This window comes from Haliaeetus leucocephalus, unplaced genomic scaffold (assembly GCF_000737465.1).
Source record: "Haliaeetus leucocephalus isolate CR32 unplaced genomic scaffold, Haliaeetus_leucocephalus-4.0 Scaffold830, whole genome shotgun sequence".
NCBI lineage: Eukaryota > Metazoa > Chordata > Aves > Accipitriformes > Accipitridae > Haliaeetus > Haliaeetus leucocephalus.
The window spans coordinates 3353008-3374910 of NW_010973266.1; the positions used below are offsets into that span (position 1 = coordinate 3353008).

The following is a 21903-nucleotide window of genomic DNA, read 5'->3' on the forward strand; positions in this document are numbered from 1 at the left end:
GGGGTGGGGGGCGGTGTTTTGGTTTTTTTTAAATGCAACTTCTTTCATTATTAATTTGAAATGCTGAGTTTCAACACAGTCATTAATTTATCCCATACACAGATATTTTGCAATTTAAAAATATTTAACAGCCTACAGAGGTCTGTTTAACTTGTTACATCAGGAAGTGGTTTGATGTTTTTGCTGGCTTGGGTGTTACAGGGGAGGGTTGTATTTAGCTTTGTGTCTTAAAATGCTCTTCAACTACACCCCAATTCAACTGAAATTTTGAAAATGAACAGGGGAAAGAGGGGATTTCCAACAATTTCATGAGGCAGAGGTTTACACACCAGCATATGATCATAACAAGCAGAGGCACTGAGGCACTTACACCATACTGGATATACAGCAAAACATCTGACAAACAGAGTCAGCAACCACAGGGAGAGCTGGAACTGGGACGGGGTTTGAAAATATCTAATGGATCCTCCAGAGCCCATCTATCTGAAAAGGACAGCGCAGGGTTTTTTCTGTAGTCTGCTGCTTAAGGCAGTTTTTATTTTGAGAAGCACCACGGTTTGTTTGGGGTTGTTTTTTTTTTAAACACCAGAATTGAACATCCATGGAATATATGTATTAAAGACAGTATGGCTTTCTTTCAAAAACATTATTCAAATCTAGTACAACCTCTAAGAGACTTGCATATCTCTAAATCAAGCCTGTTGCTCTGAAAAATCTTTCTGGTTTGGATTCATCACAAGAGATATAAGTTTACATATGCCCTTGCTAGGGAGATAATATGAAGTGTGTACTACTTATACATTTTTCTTCACTGGAAGAAGAGAATTTCCACTGTTGCTGTGAGATCACGTCTTTGGCGCGGGGGAGGAGGGTGTTAGTTTTATTTATTGATGCAGCACATGTGGCAGGTATTACCAAATTACGTTTATTTTAAATGAGGCGAAATTCTTTGATGATCTTTTATTTCTAATGTGTACCATACCTCAAATTCATCTGCCCCCCCCACTCCCCCATGTTTCCATACATACAGATATTTAAAGAAGATTAAAATATAACAAAGCAGCATTAATTCACAAATGGCTTACCAGGCATAATAATCTCAGGAAACCCCATTTTCCGAGCCACGGCTGTTGACCTATCCACTAAGTGTGGAAACTCTTTCCTAATCTGATGAATATCTCCTGGAAGAAGTTTCAAAGTCACCCACAAACCTGTTGTGTAAAAACCACAATTATTAAACTGGTGGGGGTTTTTTCTAGTTGCTAAAGATTTCTTTTTACACATTCTAAAATGTAAGAACATACATTAAGGTAACTGCTCTTCATTTACAAAAAATACACTTTACAAAGTATTTTAAAACACTCATAAATCCTCTAGTGCTTCAAGCGGAAACATGAGTACAGCACACAAGTATGTCTGATTATACTGTGTAAAATCCTCAGCTGGAAGCTTGACTAACTAATAAAAAACCTGGGAAACTGGAAATCTGTGCAAGACAGATTCAGGACTTTGCACTGTGCACTTTGCAGCAATACCATCTAGAAGGCGCCTTAGTAGGGAAGAGTTAGGCAGGTGTTCAGAACCAGATGCATGGAGCTTCCCTTACACGGGCTTACTATAGCCAAAAATTCACAGTCTAAAAATTTCAATACAACAGGTCTCCATTCCGAAGAAAAACAGTTTAGCAAGACCGTACAACAGACAAGAAGGAGGAAAGGCTCGGTTATCAGCCGGACCTACTGAAGTCTGGACTGTGAAAATGCAAGCAAGCCTACCGTGCCCTTGGCGAGGAGCCAGCGTGACCCTAGAGGAATCCCTCCTCCCCGCAGAACTAGATTTCCCTTATCACTGAAGTCTTCCACAAAGGGTCTCGTGGAAATACAGTTATTAAGCCATTAGCAGAACTGCCTCGAGCTTATATCTATCCTTTGAACTCTCACAAGTTCCTTCTAATGAAATGTTTATATTCCACAGGAAGAAAGAGAAGTGGCAACACTGATTTGAATAGAAAAACCTAAGTATTACAGCCAACCAACATCGAGATGCCAACAAAGACAGCACCAACAGCAGATATGTACCCTGAATTGACTCATCGCCACCACCCCCGTAAGTTGTTTTTACTGTGCTGAGCACAAAGAAATCTACAGCATCAGCTTTACACAGTTGACACTTTTCTCCTCAGTAGCAGAAGCAGCCACTAGAAAGCTGCTGTTTGCCAACTAACATCAGGCACACTTGTTATAGTAAAAAGAAAAATACCAAAGTGGAAAAAAAAAAAATCCCAAACCTAAAAAAAACCAAAAGACGACTTACACTTGGTAAAGTGATTGAAAATCAATTTAAGCATGAAATAATTAAAGCAGCGATTTGCAGAAGAAAATCCTAAAATTAGAATCTATGAAAAATACCCCCAAAAATACTCATCTATAAAACAAATTGTGGGTTATCCTGTTACACAATTAACTCTACATGCATTTTGTATAAATTTGGCAGCTAGCTTTCTCTTCTCTTAAAATCTCTATAAAAGACTATATGCTGACTTGTTGCCAGAGATGGTTCTAACAGTTCCTATTTCATTAAACAGTAACTGTACCTACACTGACTGGCTAAGCAACAACTCTTAATCCTTTTCTGTTTGCTTGGATGCCTTTCTTAGAGAAAGAATCTGAAATCAATCAAAGCAGCTGAAATGTGTCCTCCTTTCCGATACACACTGGCCACAGGTGAAAAGAGGGGGGAACAGCAGATCTAAGTATTCCTCTTTAGCTAGTGCATAATTTTTAAAAAGTTTATTTAGATTTTTATTTGCTATTAATTAGTAGAAATCAGCAAAAAAGTATATCATTTTCCTTGTGTCTATTGGTCAGATACCCCCTACAAGTGATACAGATATTCACATACACAGTGTTTGGTGGAAACTCCGCACTGGCCTGCGTAACACCGTATTAATTCAGACTCCCCCCAAAAAATATTGAAGCCAGTACAGTAATAACTGAGCCATCACACAATTCAGTTTTTAACTGGCAGACACATTATGATCATGAAGTGTTGTATACACACACACACAAAAAAAAAAAAAAACACGCAACCACCCAGACTTTGGAGGCTAACTCAGTTCCACGTCAGCAGAGCACACGCCGAGTTACGAGCGGTGACACGAGCAGCCCGCAAGAGAAGATATCAGCGGGGTTGCCTTGTTCTGGCTCCGTCCTTACCACCTCCGAGCTCAGGCAGGTGCGGTGCTGGCAGGAGCAATGCCCTGGTCGTCTTGAGAGGGAGCCAAATTGCTGCAAGCGCAGCTGCGAAGCAGAAAAAATAAGGCGAAGGAAGGGAAGGAAGAGAATATCCCTTCCTTCAACATGAGGAGGTCAAAGTCCACAGCTCAAGGGCACAAGAGCGGACTCCCTGAGTCATCATTTCCAGTACAGAAATACAAAGATGTCCAAGTGATGGACAATGCAGAGGAAGGACAGATAACCTGTGGAGTTAACACGGGGTTGGGGGGGGAAGGTGCGGGGCAGGGTGGGATAGCAGAATGAGCCCTGAAGGATGGGGAAGAGGGGGAACGAACCGTGCAAACACATTTGCTGTTACCAAACAGCAGTAAGCAAGTGAAGGTAATATTATGCACCCTTGATTCCAAAATTAAAATCATCACAAGTTGCAAATCAAGCGATGAGCAGTTTTAGGTACACCGGTGTATATAAAGAACAGTACGTACCCTGACCCTTGTGGTTAACTTCTTTAGCAGCAATCACTTTGTTTATAACAGTCTGAAGGAAATCATTCTCCCCTGCCACCCTGGGTGAAAAACGGGATGATATGTTCAGCTGCTTGTGTCGAATGGCGTCATCCAACGCTAGCCTGGAGGATGCACATGACGACCAACACCAGGAAACAAAGGGTCACAGAAAACCAGAAGTCACAGTAACAAGGGAACACAAAAGATCGTATCATAGTTGTGACAAAGAGTATTTATTAGTCAACGCAAGACAAAGGACAGGAAAGGTAACAAGAAAGACAGAGGAAGACCATTAATCAGAAGAATGCTGATCTACCGCAGAGAAGTACAGCACACCTACGTTGTTACTTCTCCCTTCAGGGACATGCATGCACAGCCCCCAGTAACGCTTTCTGAGGATAGGAAGGATGTCTCCCACCTGAGAATCCCCTGTTAAGCAGTGAAAACCTATCCAGGCAGTTTTCTCTTTAATATATATAGCAGACTGGCCCTGCAACACCTCCAGGGTCACTTTTTGTCATTCTATAGGTTAAGCAGCAGTGCATACCGTCTGAAGGAAAAGCTACCGTAAATCTCACAGAAATGGCATAGGCGAAGAAAAGCAGATAATCCAAACATTCTGTTAAACTTGATGAATAAATGAAAAGATGGAAACTATAAACAGCAGCATTAAGTGTCATTTAAGTAATCTTGCCATGTGCTTTTGACAGCCATTGTGTTGGTGGCTAGTGAATGAATACAAACAAACAAAGATATGAAAACAGAATTGCATGTGGTACAACAGAAGCAAAGCATGGAACGAGAAGAAAAATGTGGCTCATATATACAGCCTAAGTCTACGTTGGAAATAATGACACCAGTATTCATCGTGTGTTTTCACATTATTCATATTCTTTGGAATATACTTTTTCAGAAGAATGTTTTAATTTAGTGCAGGGGGGGGAAATCACATTGTACATCTCTTCAAAAAGCTGATTTATATATACAGAAAAAATAAATCAGTGTTAATGGAGCAGAAAACTAGATGTTCCATTAGCATCCACTTTGATACACAAAGATTCATTTTCATTGCATACTTGAACACTCACTAAAAAATAAACTTGCTATTGTTCACCACACAATAAACATATCATGAATGCCCTCTTCTCTAAAAACCCCCGTTTTCCTTGAAAGAATGGAATTGTACTTCTGATTTTCACATTAACACCTGCTACAACACTCCAGCAACACTGCTGCATACAAACGAAACCGTGTCAGACACGAGGCATACACCCGCTCGGCTCCCTCTAACACCTGCAGACCTTACAATCCTCTCAGTAGCCCTCCATCTTCAAACCACAAGGGCTTCCTGAATTAAGCCTATTTTCCAAAATAAAGTTAATTTGAGATTACATTATTTCTAGCTTTTTTTTTTTTAAATATTATCAAAACCCCTCTGAATATCCATTAGTATATTAATCAAGGAATTTAGCTAACTTAACTATGTTTTGCCTTTTTGAACAGATGGCAGTCTAACATTTCACACAATGGGAAAACTAAGCATTCATATTTTATGCACATTTGACTTATCCCTTCTACCTTTCCCCACTTCATGGAATAAAAAAAAAAACCCTATGAACTACAGATGGAACAGAGTATTTGCCACACATTCTCTTTTGTTAATAAGCTTTTTCTTCTAAAAGCACTTTCTCTGCACATATCTATATATTCACAAAAATTCAGGCTATTAAACCCATATGTCTTAATATGATTTTGTGGCTTGAAGTCAAAACTGATCTTTGATATTATGTTAAATTCATACACATCTGTACTTCAAAGGACACCAAATCCATATTTGCTATTAGCTAATTTAATTATTGTAAAATAGCATCTGTCAAACTTCATGTCAGCAACCTTAGAGTCAGTGTGGAAAGGTTTGCAGTTTTAGATGACAAGTAAGACCAGGTCCACATAGCAGACTCCTTGATTCTGTGAACCAGCTATAACAGGTACGTGCAGCAGACACATCTTCTCCCTTACCATCCAACCAAAATACCTAAGGCTTCTGGTAAAAGTCTCACATGATACAAGTTCAATTATGAGAAAGTACTGCAGGAGGTACATCAAGCCATCCTTCAAATTCTCAGCTTTTGTTTGTACTCCAATTACTGTGGCACCTACTATGAAATTATATCTGCTACCAAGATAAATGTTATCATTTACTAATTTCACAGAAGTCACCTGCAGTGGATGTTGGTAACACTGCTTGTCTTTCTCAATCTCAGGCAGAGCTGAACCAGCAATGCACTTATTTTAAGCATTTTCACCTCTTACACATTATCACCCTGACATCTTTAAACAAAAAGAAAACAAGACTGCAAAACTGGGAATGCAGGCTTTAAACTCAACACTTAAAAAAAAAAAGTTTCTGGGGCTATCACTATTATAACTAACAGGAAATTATCAAGAAGAAATATTAATAAGTACTAAAGATAAAATACCACACTGAAATAAACTAACTTCAGAATATTTACAGAACACTTCTTCCAATCAAAAGTTTAAAATGTTTTGTCATTTTTAAATGAAAGTTAAAACCATAATTCTTTCACTTCTGCTTGTTCTTTAAGCTATTCCCTACTTACGGTTGAAATGGTATGAAGTGCTGTTTGTCCTCATCATCCACTTTTCCATTTATTATGTCTGTAACATCCATTACTGAAAACAAAAACAAAGTGTACTGAATTAAGCAATCAACATGGGAAAAGGGTTGCTGAGGGAATACCCTGGGGGACTGGAAGCAATGCTGACTCAGAAGAGGGATGGAGTCAACCGCACAATTTCAAATTTCTCCTATAGAGTAACAACATGTTGCAAATAACCTTTGGCACCTCTAGCTAAATGCGAGTCCTGAAAGCTACAGTAAACTCTACAACACAGCAATCAGTCTGATTAACCTGGACCTGGGAACAATTCTGAGTTTATACAACCCCACGAGTTTCACACCCCCAACTTTCTATACAAGAATATAATGTCATATAGACAGATATAGCGCACAGAGAGTTACCTGCTACTCCAAAAGGTCGCCGCAGCCCAGAGGTTAGTTTTCTCGTGTTGTTGTCCCTCAGCTCCATTCTGCCCACTCGCACAATCTGACAGACGAAACTGATTTTCTCTCTTTTCAGGTCTTTGCTGCCCAGGTCCTAGAAAATGTAGTTTCTTCAGATTACTTTATAATAATTGAATTTCTAGTTCCATTCTAGTAGGTAGAAGGTTTGCTGTTCAGAGTTTGCCTTCACCACACCAGCCACTAGCACCAGGGCAAACTGTTCTCAGAGTAAAGGAGTTTTTGTAACAGTACTTAAACATCTTGACTCCTGTGTAAATTAATTGCTTAGGAGGCCAAATCATTTCTAGTAAGTTAAAACTTCAAAGAGCAACTTTGGTTTTAGCCAGGTATCAAGAATATTTAGTAGTCATGTATGGAAACATCTCATGTAAGCCTTCCCCAGGATCATTACCTGCAGAGATAACTCCACACTGTTTACGTACAGATCGTTACATTCCTCAGTTGTTTCATAGCTTGTGAATAAGTGCTTTAAAAGTTTTCTAGCTGAACCAAGCCCACACACTTACGGTGAATACTGCTCGAAGGTTATGCAATCTGTCTATATCTTTAGGGAGTCCACAGCTTGACCATCTCACCAAGTAGTTTTCACTGAAAGAACAATATTTTGAGGACTTTTTGTTTAAATGGCTTCCTTTAACTTAAGCAGATAAAATCAACTTCAGAATTCAGAAAAGACTACTTTAAACCCAATCTACTTAACCTAAACAAACTAATGTTTACTTAGTGGAGAGCTGACATTTCCCTTTGTGTATATCGTTTGTAAAAAAGAAGGCAACTCCTCAGCAACAAAGTGTAAGAATTTCTTTAAGGAAGCAGGGGATGTAGAAATCAAACTCTCAGATTAGTGCCAAGGCTGCTGCCAAGCGAGGGCGCACACCCTTGCAGATGTGTTCACGTCTCATTTAAGCTCTGCACTTGGGGAACCACAGGCACAGCGTGATGAGGAACAGCGCGACCCTGAAACCTACCCAAGGTGAAGAGACTTGCCTGATGTGGTGCTGAACACGATGACAAAGTGCTGCTGCACTGCTCCTTCCCAGATGCCCCTTTCCTACGCCTTTCACAGAAATTTGACTTTCATGAGCCCTCTCATCCTGCTACTATAACTGAGTAAGCACAGATTAGGGAGTAGACTCAGGAGTACACTAACCTGATAAATTTTGATTCCAGTGGATCATACAAAGACATCAGGACTTCAGCATCTTCCCCTATTTTACAGACTACATTTTTTAAATTTACAAATAAAGCAAATGAAGGAGTGGCAGCAAACTTGGCTTGTCTGTTGATATCGATATTCTGTTTCTGAGACTGTAATTCAAGAACAGAAGAAACTTAAGTTTAACTTAGCCTAACAAATATCCAACTGCTATAAAACTTTCCTAAAACCCTTCAGACAGAAGAGGGGTTTTCTGTTGACTATCTACTCCTGTGATCTTTGTTTATATTAGGATTTACAACAGATTTCATTTTTTGGATCTGTCTTGAAGTTCTACACTGTAAGGAGAAAGAAAAAAAAAAGAGGGGAAAGAAAAAAGGGAAAAAAAAGAGGTGTCTTCACTTATTAACAAGAGAGCTAAACAAATGGAGAAAAAAATAGAGCCTCAAATATATCTGACAAAAAAAAAAAGGAAGTCTGTTCTTTGCTTTGTCTGATGTTTTTCTGACCGGTACAGAGAGCCAAGAAAGACAGGAGAGAAAACAGTGCCATTTCTACAGGTTACCCACCCCTCAGACTTTAGCTCCCATAAACTTTGCACAAACTACTTTAGCTAGGCAGAAGGGAGGAATGCACATGGGACAAAAAGGAAGCTGGCTGAGGCAGGGACAAAGAAACAACTTTGGATGCAAAAATTTAATCGTTTAAATCCCATTTAAACTGGTGTATTTTTACACCAAGTCTGGTAAGGGCTGCAAGCGTGTGTATGGCCCATTACAACTCAACAGGATGCAGTAACTCATTAAGTTGCACTAACGCACTCATGAGCAACTCCTCAGGAGTACCATGCTCCACTAACTGCTGCTGACACGGGCAGGGCTCCTTACAACAGAAATGGTCTTCCTTTTAAAAATAAGAATTTGAATTGCAAAGAAGCTTTAAGTGTCTTTAAATTTGCCCCTTGTATTTCAAAGAACACATTTTCAGGATTGGCGTACGGAAATCATACAGGCATAATGAGGACGTTATTCTACTTGATTCTCAAAAATAAACTCTCATGACAACCTAACATACAAACCTGCTACATATGTGTCTCTGATATTAACCTACAAATGTAGCGGGCCTATCGATATAGGTCTTAACCATAAATTCTACTAAGCCCTTTAAAGGATGAAAACAACAATTAAACAGTCTAAGACATACCAGTTCTTACAGAATGTTTAAGCCTGATAACTCTTCATAAACCTATCAGATTCTTCACTACCAATGCTAAAAATAACAGGCACTTGTAAGTTTACAGTCTTATGTTTCAAAGGGAAAAGCTACAGTGCATAGTATATCTTACTTTTTCCTCCTGTAGCCTCTCTTCAACTTGCTTGGAAGCTATTTCATGTGCTCTGAAAAGGCTAATAGTGCTGGTCTGCTCTGGGTCCAAAATATTGCCATCTTCATCTCTAACAACCAGATCTAAATCAAGAATTCTAAACAAACAAAAAAATATGCTTGTGAATTAACAGTGCTCAAATAAATGGTTAAAAAACACCTGCCAAGTGTTTAACATTGAAGTCATGCACACCTGACATAGAATAGAAAAAATATTATTTGATACATGATAAAACAATTTAACATGTCACCAACCCTGGAGATAACCATCCCTGGCTGGAAGTCACTTTTTACCACAGCACAGAAAGAATCGAAGTAAATGAAATAGCAGAGCAGCTGGGGAAGTAATTTCTTAAACAACTGAATTTGCAAAGGAGTTTGTCTCCTCCTCTGATTCATCTGACAGTTTGAACAAATATCCACTACAGTCACGTCACACGCAAATTGGTCAGTTCATTTCGTCCCACTTCACATTCTCCTCCAAAGCAGGCATATTCATACTTTAGCAAAAACCTATGAGATACAATAAGGCAAGAGTTGTTTCCCTTCATTTAAAGCAGAAGCCAGATTTCTGTCAGCAGGGTGTTAACGTCCACGATTACCTTCTGCAGAGAGGAAGGTTTCTGCCATAATCAAATCCAGTCTTAGGAAAGACCTTTCACATTTTTCCATGTTAGTACAGTGCTAGCAGCAGAACCAAGGATAAAAAAAAAAAAAATAAATAGGTCTAGGTTGATCCACATTTCTCTGCCCATCTTCCCTAAGACTGACCTGCTCACCTCCATTCCAGTACATATGGTCCCTATTTTCTTCTTCTAACTCTGTAGTCACCTTTCATGATGGAGCTGCTGTAACTGTGGTTTTGAAGTATGTCTGATCAATGAGCTTAAATCAAACTTGCAGTGCCTGATAAGCCACACAGAGGTTCCGGGTTCATCTGAGAGTAAGTCCCTTTTGGACATAACCCGCAATTACTTGACAAGAGGAAGAGTTTCATGTACTTAGAGGATCACTCCTCGCCCCTCCCTGACAAGAGAGAAACCTGGAGGTGTTACACAAAGCCTTGAGCAGGGTCAATACACAAACCCCTCCAATTAATTGCCCTGTATTAATTAAAGGCGGATGAATATCACTCGAGGTGCAGACTGCAGGCAGCAGCTTATTAAGAAACACCTCCTAAGCCTGTAAGTGGACCTAGTCATCACAAAACTCTCTAAAGCATCCCTGGAACACCAAGCTCCCAGATGAATTTTCTGGTGAGAAAATGGTTTCATCATTGAAACTAAACAGAAAAGCAGCCAAAATCATCTTGCTCCTCCCTAGTACTGTTTCCGGGACGGCAGCCACAGCAGAAGAAACACCCACTGACCACTTGTATAGTAAATGTCAGCCCTGGAGGAATGAAAGCAGAGTCCTTCCGTAGGAAACACCCACTTGGGCCAGAGGAAAAGGTAACTCAGAAATTCAGAGAAAGACTAATAGCCAGCCTACTACACACCAACAGGACAAGAATGTTTGCACAGATCGTGAAATAAATAGAAGCAAACATGCCTTTGATTTAATTTCTTTGTTTTATCCTTTAACTTGCAAACAATGCTTGGAAAAAAACTGGAATTTTTTCCTAAGTGTCCCAGTTACAGATTTTTGCAACTGAACAAAAAACCATGTTTTCACAACAAAATTACCTGACCTAATTTCAGGAAAACATTAAAAATAAAAATTCTTAAGACTATTTACTTCCTCGGTTATTTTGACAACATGCAGTAAAATTGTTGCCTTTATTTATAGAAAAAAAATCTTATTTACAAATCAGTATTTCACAATACAGGAAAAGTTAGGATATGATTAGATAAGTAAACATTTATGAAATGCATAATGAATTCATTCTGTCTGGATATTGAAATCATCATTCGTGCTTATTTTAGACAAAAGTGAATGTATGACTACATTAGAAACATATGGTATCTTTCAGTTCTGAGTATTTACTCAGAAGTTCAAATTCACTTCCCTCCTATACTCCACAGAGAATGTTCTGATCACTTAATTAGTCCATCAGAACATTCTGAATATAAAGCGCAGCACAAGATGTTCCATTGTATTTGAACACTGAGCATCTGGAGGTTATTCAGAGTAACTTTAACCAACTCCTTAGCCAGATGGTAAAATACAGTAGCCAAACAAATAATATCAACAACATCTGGTTAATTGTCTACTGAGGTACAACAGTCCATATCTTGGATTATAAATGCTAATTACTGACTGACTGCAGTTACTGATTTTTTTTTTTTTTTAATCACAGCTTTTGCTGATAAAGTTCATGAACAGAAATACTGAAAAATTGGCAGTTCTTAAGGAATAAAACACAAATAGCTGAAATCTGATGAGTTATTTACATCACAAGGGATTTAAAGACTGGTTTGTTGAAAACTTTTTCAGTCCCCAGGTGCGCAGTACTACAACACTGTCAGTATTCAAAACACTGCTTCAAATAATTTCCTGATTGAAGAATAAGATAGGATTTCGCATTTTCAGTCAAAATGGGAAGTCATAACTGTATAGACAACTTGTAATCTAAAACTTGTATTTAAAAAAATTTTGCTTAAATCCAGACTGCTGTTTGGAGAGTTAATACCCCTGAATTACTAACAGATTTAATGTATGCAACCTATACTGCTGGGGTGGGGGGGGGGGGGGTGATGGTGGTAAATATTTCCTTCACAATTTCCATTCTCTTCTGTTAAATAGATACTTTCTTTTATTAAATATTTGTTAATCTTCTGGTACAAGCTATATAAGTAGAGGAACAATGAGCTAAACGATGCTTCTGAGCCAAATCCTCCAACATCACATAACAGCTACAGTGAGCAGCTGGTGGTGTTGAGAAGGCAACAACTGTTTATGCTGCAGAAGCAAGTAGAGTTTAAATTATATTTTGAATAGAGGCAATACTTGCACTTTTCAATTGACCTTAAAAATTACAACTTCATAACAGTATCAAATTGATAAAATCATCAAGCAAGAGTTACATATGGATTCCACTTTACATATTATAACTTGAACTATACTTTAAAGATGCTGTATCAACTTCATTATCTTGCTATAACAGGAATGTTAACATACTACTATTACATCTCCATAAATACAAGAATAAAAGAATCCTGCAAGAAGCCATTGACAGCTAATGTGTAGCACACAAGCTGATTTGGTTTTAAGCATGAACGCTTGGAAAATACTGTTCACAAACCTGTTGCCATAATCAATTTTGGCAGTCACTTTCTTTTTCAGTTCTTTGAGCTCATCCTGGGGTAGGGTCCCAGAGAGTATTTGAGATCTCCACTCAATAAGATCATATATCATGTGCCGTACACTGCGAAACATTTCTCTGTTATCTTGCTGTTTGAAGGAAAAAAGACGGGTAGAAGTTAGTTTTGAAGTCTAATGAGCATTTTTTAGATACATATAATAAATTGCAATTATAAAATATTAATTCAAAAGGGTTGGAGTCTACAAACAGCTCTAAAATAGGAGCCTAACTTTCTACAGCACAGAACACTGAATAGGAGTCTTACACTCTGCTTTAGGTATCTAAACAAGTGTAAATGCTTGTGTTTATGTTACCTTAAAGCCCAGGTCATACTGTATTCAGAACAGGCATTCAAGGGAAAGAGATGCTTTTCTTGGTTCACAGAGCAACTTTATTCAATGACCCTCTATACCAAGTAGAACAGGACTAAAAATGGTGCATTTTAACAGCAAGAGGTTCAAGTTCTGCAATACTCCATCTACAACGTGTTACAGATTCCTTCCCCCACCACCCCCCACAGTTAAACCTTCAGAATAACACTTTACAGTTCATCAGTGTGCAAAGCTGAGTGCATCAGTATCTTACGAGACCACAGCTAACACCTGAAGGGAAGTGAAAAACCAGGAAAGCACTAAAACTTTTGGGAAGTTAAATACCCTAATTGTTTATAAAGGCTGGAACTATGGATGTTAAATAGCACCGGCAGCATATACAAACTTTTCTTGGCAACGTTCAGCTAAGCTAGGACACAGGAAGATAAAGTTCCAGATTTACAATGGAAGAAACCTCTTTTCCAGAGCGTTTTCTATACACATATGCATTCAGAGACAAAAGATTAAATCTTTAACCACAAAACAGAATTTGACATGTGGGTTTAAACTGTGGACAGTGTATATACACAACAATTTTAGTGCAAACAAACAATACTATGCAAAACTGAAGTTGCAGAACAACGGCCTTTCTATTTTTATTGTGAAAGATAACATTGAGACGAAGACAACACAAAGGCCCTGAATGCTTTGATCTTACCCAGAAGCAGTCCCTCTTACTGTCTTCATAACCCTCAAAATCTAAGCCAGTAGTTCAAGACACTCTTAAAAAGAATACATCTTTCTGAACAACCTACATCAATAAACTATTCAGGCTATGCATAGCTATCTCATTCAGACTACACCTAGGCCTCATTTGAGTGAGTACAACTGGAATAACTGAAATAAAATTCTCCCCTATATTTACAAGGCAACAAAAAACTGCAGAAGGTACAGGAAAAGAATATAACAACTCAAAGACTCAGGGAAAAAGTATCTAACTGTGAAACTTAAAGACTTCAGTCTGTTCAGATTATCAAAAAGCTGACTTGATTATAGTGCAAGAACCTTCACAGAGAGAAAATACCCGTTATTAAAAGCCCTTTAATGTAGCAGAGAAAGATACAACAGGCACATACGGCTGGAAGCTAAATACAGATAAATCCAAATGGGAAAGAAGTTCATGATTTTTGATGCTGCAGGCAATCATAAACTAGTGAGATGAAGAACATGCCACATCCTCTGCTATCTGCAGATCAAAACTGAATACCTATTCAACATTCAAACACAAATTACAAACTGAATAAAAGCATAAATGTGGTCATTTAGTGACTTTTGATATGCAAAACGTTGATAACATGGAGTATCTCTCTAGTCTGCAGATTGACCAGTTTGAAACTGGTTACCTCCAGTAAAGCAAATGTCCCTTGAAAATGCAATCCCAGTGCACCAATGCTCTTTTTGGCAGCTGACCACATGCAATTAATCTAAAAGATATCCTTGAGACACAAACTATAAACAAACTCATTAAGTGATCTGCTCCTCAGAGTAAAGCTGTAACAGGGACTGGAACCCTTTCTGCTACCAAATTGAGGCCACTGGCAGCATCGCACCTCACCTGCTCTTGAATTCAAAGTTATTAGCAAAGCACTGCAGTATTGTTTAGCTGTTCATATGTCTTCATGGAAGTAAATGCATGACAAACAAGATGTTAAAACATGAACAAGTGATTCCCACACTAGGAGAATTTTGTAATTTCTTAGAAGTTACTGCTACAAAAAACACACACAAGACTTGGGAAGAAAACTTCTAACAACGCCTCGTGTTATTCTTCCTTTCTTATTATATGTGCACCGTGGTTCTGCAAGTAGTATTCTCTGACATTAAGCAATATCAGATATCACATTCAGGATAATCCCAAAAAAAAGACACCAGGGTCAAAATGTAATCCTTACTGTCTTCAGCAACACATAGCAGTGGAACCAAGGGCAAAGCTGTTCCGAGTGCCCTCTCTAGAATCTGCTCCTCCTAGTTTGTTTCTGCCTGTCTACTTCTTTCTTGCTCCACAACACATGACCTCTCCAGTATTACATTACATTAAAGCTCTCTACTTAATATATAATCTGTTTCTCTTCATATAAGATATCCTTCATCTCATCTAATGCAATACTACATCACTTGCAGCATGTTATATTTTTAATCTTTATTTTCATGGGTGTGATTAAAAACCACATTAGTCAACACAAACATCTTCATTTCCAGTTAGCGCCTTCATTACACAGCTTTTTATGATAGAAGATTTCAAACATATTTCTAAGGAACAGACACTCTGCATTAAACCCTACTTTAAATACAACACTTTCATTTTCACATTATTTTGTTAGTGACCTTACATGAGAGGATGAGAAGTCTGAGCTAGGATACCTCACAACCTACAGCATGCTGTTGCTTTACATCTGAACTGCATTTTTAAGTGTACATTTGAACACTCTTTAGATCTTACTTACAAGCACTTTCATCTGTGTAGTTTCAAGGTTATTGTATTTTTCTATTATCCCATCTGAGAGATTATCAATGCAAATGCTTATTACTATAAATCTCTAGGAATATATTCTCATGTGCTTGGAACTTAAGCACATGAAAATAATCAGGCATGTAACTTAAGGTCAGGATAAATTGGTAACAATCAACTTCAAGTACAAGAATACTGAGAGGTAAAAGGCGTACACTGATGATTTTTCAAAGGTTTCCATTTACACCCACAAATTCAACATCAATTTTTTCATAACATAGATCAACAGCCTCAAGAACTGCCCTCAAAACCATTTTCTTCATTTCTTCAACACAAATGTCTACAGATTTGGAAAAATCTAATGTATACTTTAAAAATCCACTGTATTCTGCATAATTGTGCCCCATGAAAAAGGGGTCATAATTGCTCAACAATTTATTCCTAGATCAAGATAACACTCTGTAAAAATCTGATTCTGCACAAGAAATACACAGTATTTGAGAAAACACTCAGAAGAAACACTACTGAGATTTGTGCCTTAACGTAGAAGACGCTAAATAGCTTTTCAGCATTAAAAGTAGCCTGTAGAAACAGTAACAGACGTGGAATTTCATTAACAGTTCCTTCATACTTCTCACTCTACCTTTGACAGCATCACTCTTTTCACAAACCATATACTATTGTAAATGTTTCCCTAAGTTGATACTTACAACATATAATTGCCGCCATATTATAGACCATTCCCGCAGGGTTGTGGTAACCTCCTGAATCAAGGGGAGCTCATTGGGTATAACTGTTTCATGTTGTCTTAAGAGGAAGAGAAAAAACAGTTTGAATTAAGCAGTAGTTTGGGGTAGGATGACAGAATCATTCCTAAGAAGGAACTGTTCGTTTCCAAAGACAATTCAATAATGACAGGGTTGAAAATAACATCACTTATTATAAATTTATAAGTTAAAAAAGAATGTATTATCAGATACAGGAGAAGCGGTGTACGCTAATACAGCCACGTGATGTAAAGGGTATCTCCGTGGGCTGAGACTATGCAACTGAGCGTGTGCTTTCCAAGCCCCTCCTTATCTCTATACTCACGAGATAAGGATATCGATACATAACTCACCATACCATTTGTTACTGAGATACTAATTTCACAAGAAGCAATCAAGATGAAAGCCAGATATGCACAACCTACAATGCCGTGATACTAAGGCATAATTTTTTTTTCAAAATATTGGTCTTGCAAAGAAAAATTAAGCATGCAAGTCATTACCATTATATTTCTGTATGACTTGTTTTAAAATTATGTGCCATGAAAGAAAGAAACAACAGATAGATCTTTTAATATTTCAGAAGTAGGATACTTAAAGGCAGTTTTGTAATCAGCAAGAAAGATGTCATTATGCAGCAATCTCATGATTAGTAGTTTTATCATTTACATATTTAACAGTGTATAAAAATAAATCGGGCACAAAGGAATAAAATATTTTAATCCTGTTTCACTCCATTCCATACCTGGCTAATTATTTATGAATTTCAGTCCACGTTTTTTTCTGGGGTTTGGGGTTGCTTTTTCCCCGTTTTTTAACTACACTTCTGTATCAATTTTATGAGCTTTTACATGCACATCCAGCAATGCTGATTTTATATATAAAGATCTGAACTTTTAACAGCTGTTAAATAATAACAGCCCAAACTATTTAGTGTCACACATATCAGGCAAGGGAGCAGGAGAATCACAAAATGAACAATTTGACAGAACTTCTCGGTAAGGCAGAAAATGATGCCTGGATAATGGCTTTCAGCGAGGAGTCCAGTCTACAAGATTTACTGAAGAGGGAATTAAGAAATTACTTAAATTTTACCTGCATAAAAGAAAGGTATCTCATATCAAAGTCCTCTTTTAATATACCAGGCAGAAGCCATAAGACTCAAGGGCTGGAAAATAAAAGAAGCTGGGAAAACTGAAATTAGAACTAAAGCAGGGGGCAGGGCGCGAAGGAAGTTAATCTAGGTAATTACTGGTCAAGAGAGTAATAAAAGTTATAAAGAAAAGTGGTAAATTATTAATTCTTCTGAAACATTTCCACTAATACGGAGAAGGTTATGCTTTAGTTCAATTATATGACGATGCAGCTAAGGATAGTACTAGCCAGAAGCACTGCTGATGACAGCACCTTCGAACCTGAGATGAGTTACCAGTTTAAAATATTTTAAAAAGAAACACACACATTTTCGTCATCAGCACCTTAACTAACTGGAAACGAGAGTAAGTTATCTGATAATACACCAAAATTATGTAGATACAAATAGGAAAATGGATTTTCATTATTTTCAAATCAAACTTACCCTTTGCCTTCAACTATTGCTTCCTTAAGATGTATATATGAGGCAGGAAATATGCCCTTTGAAAGGGAAGGAGAGGAAAAAAAAAGTATTAAATAGCCAGTTGCATATAACATTTTATCTATTACCTAAAAATATGCCAACACACATTGCCGCATCTGCAGAGCCATTCACATCCTCTTAAGCATCAGAACGGTTGTGTTGTGGCATTTTGTTTTCTTTTTAATGTACATCTACATTTTGTATGGCATATCCTTTCAAGAAGGTGTTATTGTAACCTTAGCAACTACAGGCTCAGTGTTTTTCAATTTACCTTCACAGTATCAAAGCAAACAGCAGAGATACCCTGTCACCAGTGGCCCTACAAAGGGGTGTTTCCTCCCCCAGTTCAAGGTACAGTTTCCCACAATTATCCACATCCCTGGATGTTATATACAGATGCATATTAAAACAGACTTGCTTTTGAAAGCATGAAAGACAGATGATTTTAAATAGACATACTCCAAAATGACGTTTTGCCTGTAATGCAGGTCCACTGCTTGCTTCTCCTCACGTCTAACCAAGCTTTCTTACACCCAGCTATAAGATGTTGCTTCTGTTCCCAAAGTGGTTTTGCCAGTGTTTCCAGTCTTCCAGTAAAAAAACCTGTCCAGTACTGCTTTTCTGACATTTTCTAAATTAATCTCAAGATTCCAGAAATACAATAGTATTTTCAAAACAGTGTAAGCTCATATTAAAAAATAATTCAAGTCAAGCTGAGAAAGTAAGTTTCTCCACCTCACCCTTTGAGGTTGTAGTACAGTTTTATTATCATCTGGGAGTGCAAAAAGAGAAATTCGTAGAAAGCTACAGAAACTGGAGCGGGGGGGGGGGGGGAGGCATCAGGAGAGGTGTCTTTTTATCCCAGTAAAAAAAAAAACAAAACAGTAAAAAAAACCACACCACACCCCCTACATTAGGGGCACTCAGACAAATGCAGCAACACGTGGAATTAATTTAAGCCAAGAAGAATGCATAATTGCTTCTTAGGCTGCACAAGGCATGTTTGTGAAATACGGTTCGCAAGAAATTTAGTGTATTTCCAAAAAAAGAAAATATCAGAATAGAAAAACCACAGAACAGGCCTGGTTAAGAAATGGGTGGGATGAACCACACAACTCAGCTCTGTACTTTTAGACATGCAGACGCAACTCAAAATGTACCTCTGTCGGCAAACATTAAAGTGTTTTACTTTAAGTGAAAAAAGAAGCAAAACCAGAAGTCGTTTAATTCTGGTTAATTACTACTATAAAGTAAAACGCTCAAAAAATAAAACACAATGTTACAACCAGTATTTGTGCCGTTTCCTTTCTTTTTATTTCAGAAAGGCTGCTATAAACAGCAGCCCTTTATGCACACTGAAAGCCTAACAACTAGGCAAAATTACACTGCAGAAGATTACTCCCCCTCTTGCAGAGAATGACTGAAAATCACAATGTAGATCTCCATATCACTTTCCAAGATGCAATTCCGTTTTACGAGTAATACATTATTTAACAGACAGTGAAGCAAAGTGTCAGCCTCTAAACAGACCAACTAGAACATAAAGTTCTGAACTTTTTATTGAGGCAAAGGCTCTGGTACACCAGTTACTGCAGAAAACAAGCTGATGCACATTAAACCCTCTATAGTGACTGTACATACATATAACCGTAAATTGAGGGGGAAAAAAAAAAAAAAGATATGCAACTCAGCTTTTAGGCCTTGCTAAAATAAGTTTCAGTTAGCTTGAAAAATCCACATTTACCAGAGGTTGAGACTACACACCAGCAGTTATTAGAGATCAATGGACACATGGTGAATCGCTCCCATGCAGCACTGTAACACATGCCTGAGATCTCCGTTATAACAATGCACCCAATGCCATAACACATCTTTGTCCAAGAAAAAAAATCAGCACTCTGCTCTGGCAACACTTACCTTCTTGGATTTTTTTCGTAGTGTGTAACCTCTGTACCAACCTAGAAGGGAAAAAGGAAAAGAGCATTAAAAAGTTCATTAATGTCACCTACCGGCTGTTCCTTCTCAGCTCAACAGCACCTCAACATGGTTTCTGATCATGCTTCAACCCCGCCAACATAGACACGCATACCCCACCTGAATTTAAATTCTCTACAGGATTAATATCCTGGCTAAAACAAGTCTTCCTGGAAGCTATAAAAATCAGAGTGATGATGATCGAACTGATGGAGAAGACTACATGGCAGAGATGGCATTTTACATGATGTGTTTAATTGTCATTCATTTAATTTTAAGTACTAATTTACCAACATAAACAAACCCAACTTAAGAGCATTAACTTCACAAAAACATACTGTTCTACTAATTTGACTTTAAAACCCATTCAAGTGCCACAAATGCAAGGTTCCAAATGCAGATCAACCGTTTGTCATCTCAGCAGAAAACAAGAATACTTTGGGATTTAGGATTCACACACCGAAATATAAAAGCAAGGAGCCCTACAGCCCTAATCCAGCACAAGGCAGCAAACACCCATCCCGCAGCAGCCCCGATGCCTCATGATTTTTCAGCCTGTGCCATACTCCTAGGCAGGTGGCCATGCCTGGAAAACTGTCTCATCTGTTGTGCCCCCAGTTCACGACACATCTGCAAGCAATCACCATTACAGCTTTTAGTGTTTCTCCAGACATCCCACTTTAGTGCGACTGGACGAGCAAAGCAAAAACAAAACCCTACAAACTACAGTCGTTTTGCCTCATGGAAGATACTTTGCCAAAGAAAGCAGATGAGATCTTCTGCCCATATTGCCCCCAATTCAGCGCTAGCTTGTTTGTATGCTTGCACTGGGGCTATTTTATATTTCAGCTTGTCTGTGCCACGGCTCGCTCATTCCTCCCTACTCAGCAACCCAGGGAACCCCCCCAGGTGATCAGAGCTGTCCTCCGCAGTTTTTGGAAGCCTGAGCCTGGATGCAACGCCACCCCCTCCAGCCCCGCAAGCAGCGGTTTTGTACGGCAAAGCATCCCTCTCCAGAGATCAACATGGATGAGGAGGGGGGGATCACAAAGCAGACATGGAAAAAAAAAACCTACAGTCCCACTCCTAGTGACAACAACTAGGGCAGGAAGAAAGTTCAAGGAAGACAATGCATGCTGGTAAATTCATTTCTACACTCTGGGACTAGAAATACAAATTGAAGTCTCAAGCACACAGGATTTTTCAGTCTGCTCTCCAGTAGCAAAAGGTAAAATGATTCGTCATCTTCACACTGCATCAGAAGCCTATCCTCCGGGATCACTTGGGGATGGTTAGTGCTCTCTTCTTTAATCTAGTGTCTACAACCACCACAGTTCACTTCCCTACAGAGGCTGCAATGGCCTCACATCTCTTATTTCCATTGCTTTCAGAGGAATACCAACAAAAACTGTTGCTGAAACGACCATGCAGAGTTTCTGGCTCAGGTGCAAAGGCGGCAAAGCATTTCTGCTAGTGCTTACTCCACTGGCTGAAATCTGTGCACAGACATGCACAGATTTCAATCCTATTAAAGCACTAAATTCCCTCAGTTTTATATGAATAAACCAACATTTTGAAGTTCTGCAGTCTAAACTGATAAGCGCCATAACTCTGATCAAACACGCTGTACAAACTAAAGAACATACAACCGTATTATCTCTGCCACCTCGCTTCTCCCATCCCATCTTCCGTGCTGTCTGACTCAGGACGCCGCACCGCACCTGCAGATTAAAAAGCCACGCAGCAAAGCAGGCTCCTCGCCGTTGAACCTCTGCTATCTGAAGCTTTGCAGCAAGAGCTACAAGAGATTGTGGATAAGAAAGCAGCCAAAATCTGCCTTGGAGAAGGGGTTGCGCTCCTGCTCATTGCAGAGGTCCTAATGCGGCCAGGCAAGTCCAACCAGGCTCTTTGGTGGCAGCCACCACCTAAATGAAGCTCTTGCTGGGATCCAGCCGGTAGCTATGCAGCGGGGAGCCCAATTTTCAGAGAGCTAACTCTCACTGCTTCATCTGGAGGCACCGAGTCTTGCCATG

General features: G+C 38.6%; 1 protein-coding gene across 2 annotated transcripts in view; it reads right to left on the minus strand.

Annotated features, from left to right (window-relative positions):
- DOCK1 (dedicator of cytokinesis 1) overlaps positions 1-21903 on the minus strand; it is a 311286-nt gene that overhangs the window by 262913 nt on the left and 26470 nt on the right. Inside the window, exons 3-13 of one of the 2 annotated variants that reach the window (XM_010581957.1) lie at positions 19814-19854; positions 17858-17913; positions 16222-16318; positions 12632-12780; positions 9350-9485; positions 7999-8156; positions 7355-7436; positions 6786-6921; positions 6364-6436; positions 3722-3801; positions 1086-1211 (exon numbers count right to left, since the gene is read on the minus strand). In XM_010581957.1, the coding sequence (XP_010580259.1) occupies positions 1086-1211; positions 3722-3801; positions 6364-6436; positions 6786-6921; positions 7355-7436; positions 7999-8156; positions 9350-9485; positions 12632-12780; positions 16222-16318; positions 17858-17913; positions 19814-19854 (1134 nt within the window). Of the gene's footprint in view, positions 1-1085; positions 1212-3721; positions 3865-6363; positions 6437-6785; positions 6922-7354; positions 7437-7998; positions 8157-9349; positions 9486-12631; positions 12781-16221; positions 16319-17857; positions 17914-19813; positions 19855-21903 lie in introns of both variants that reach the window. The other variant, XM_010581956.1, reaches the window with a different exon arrangement.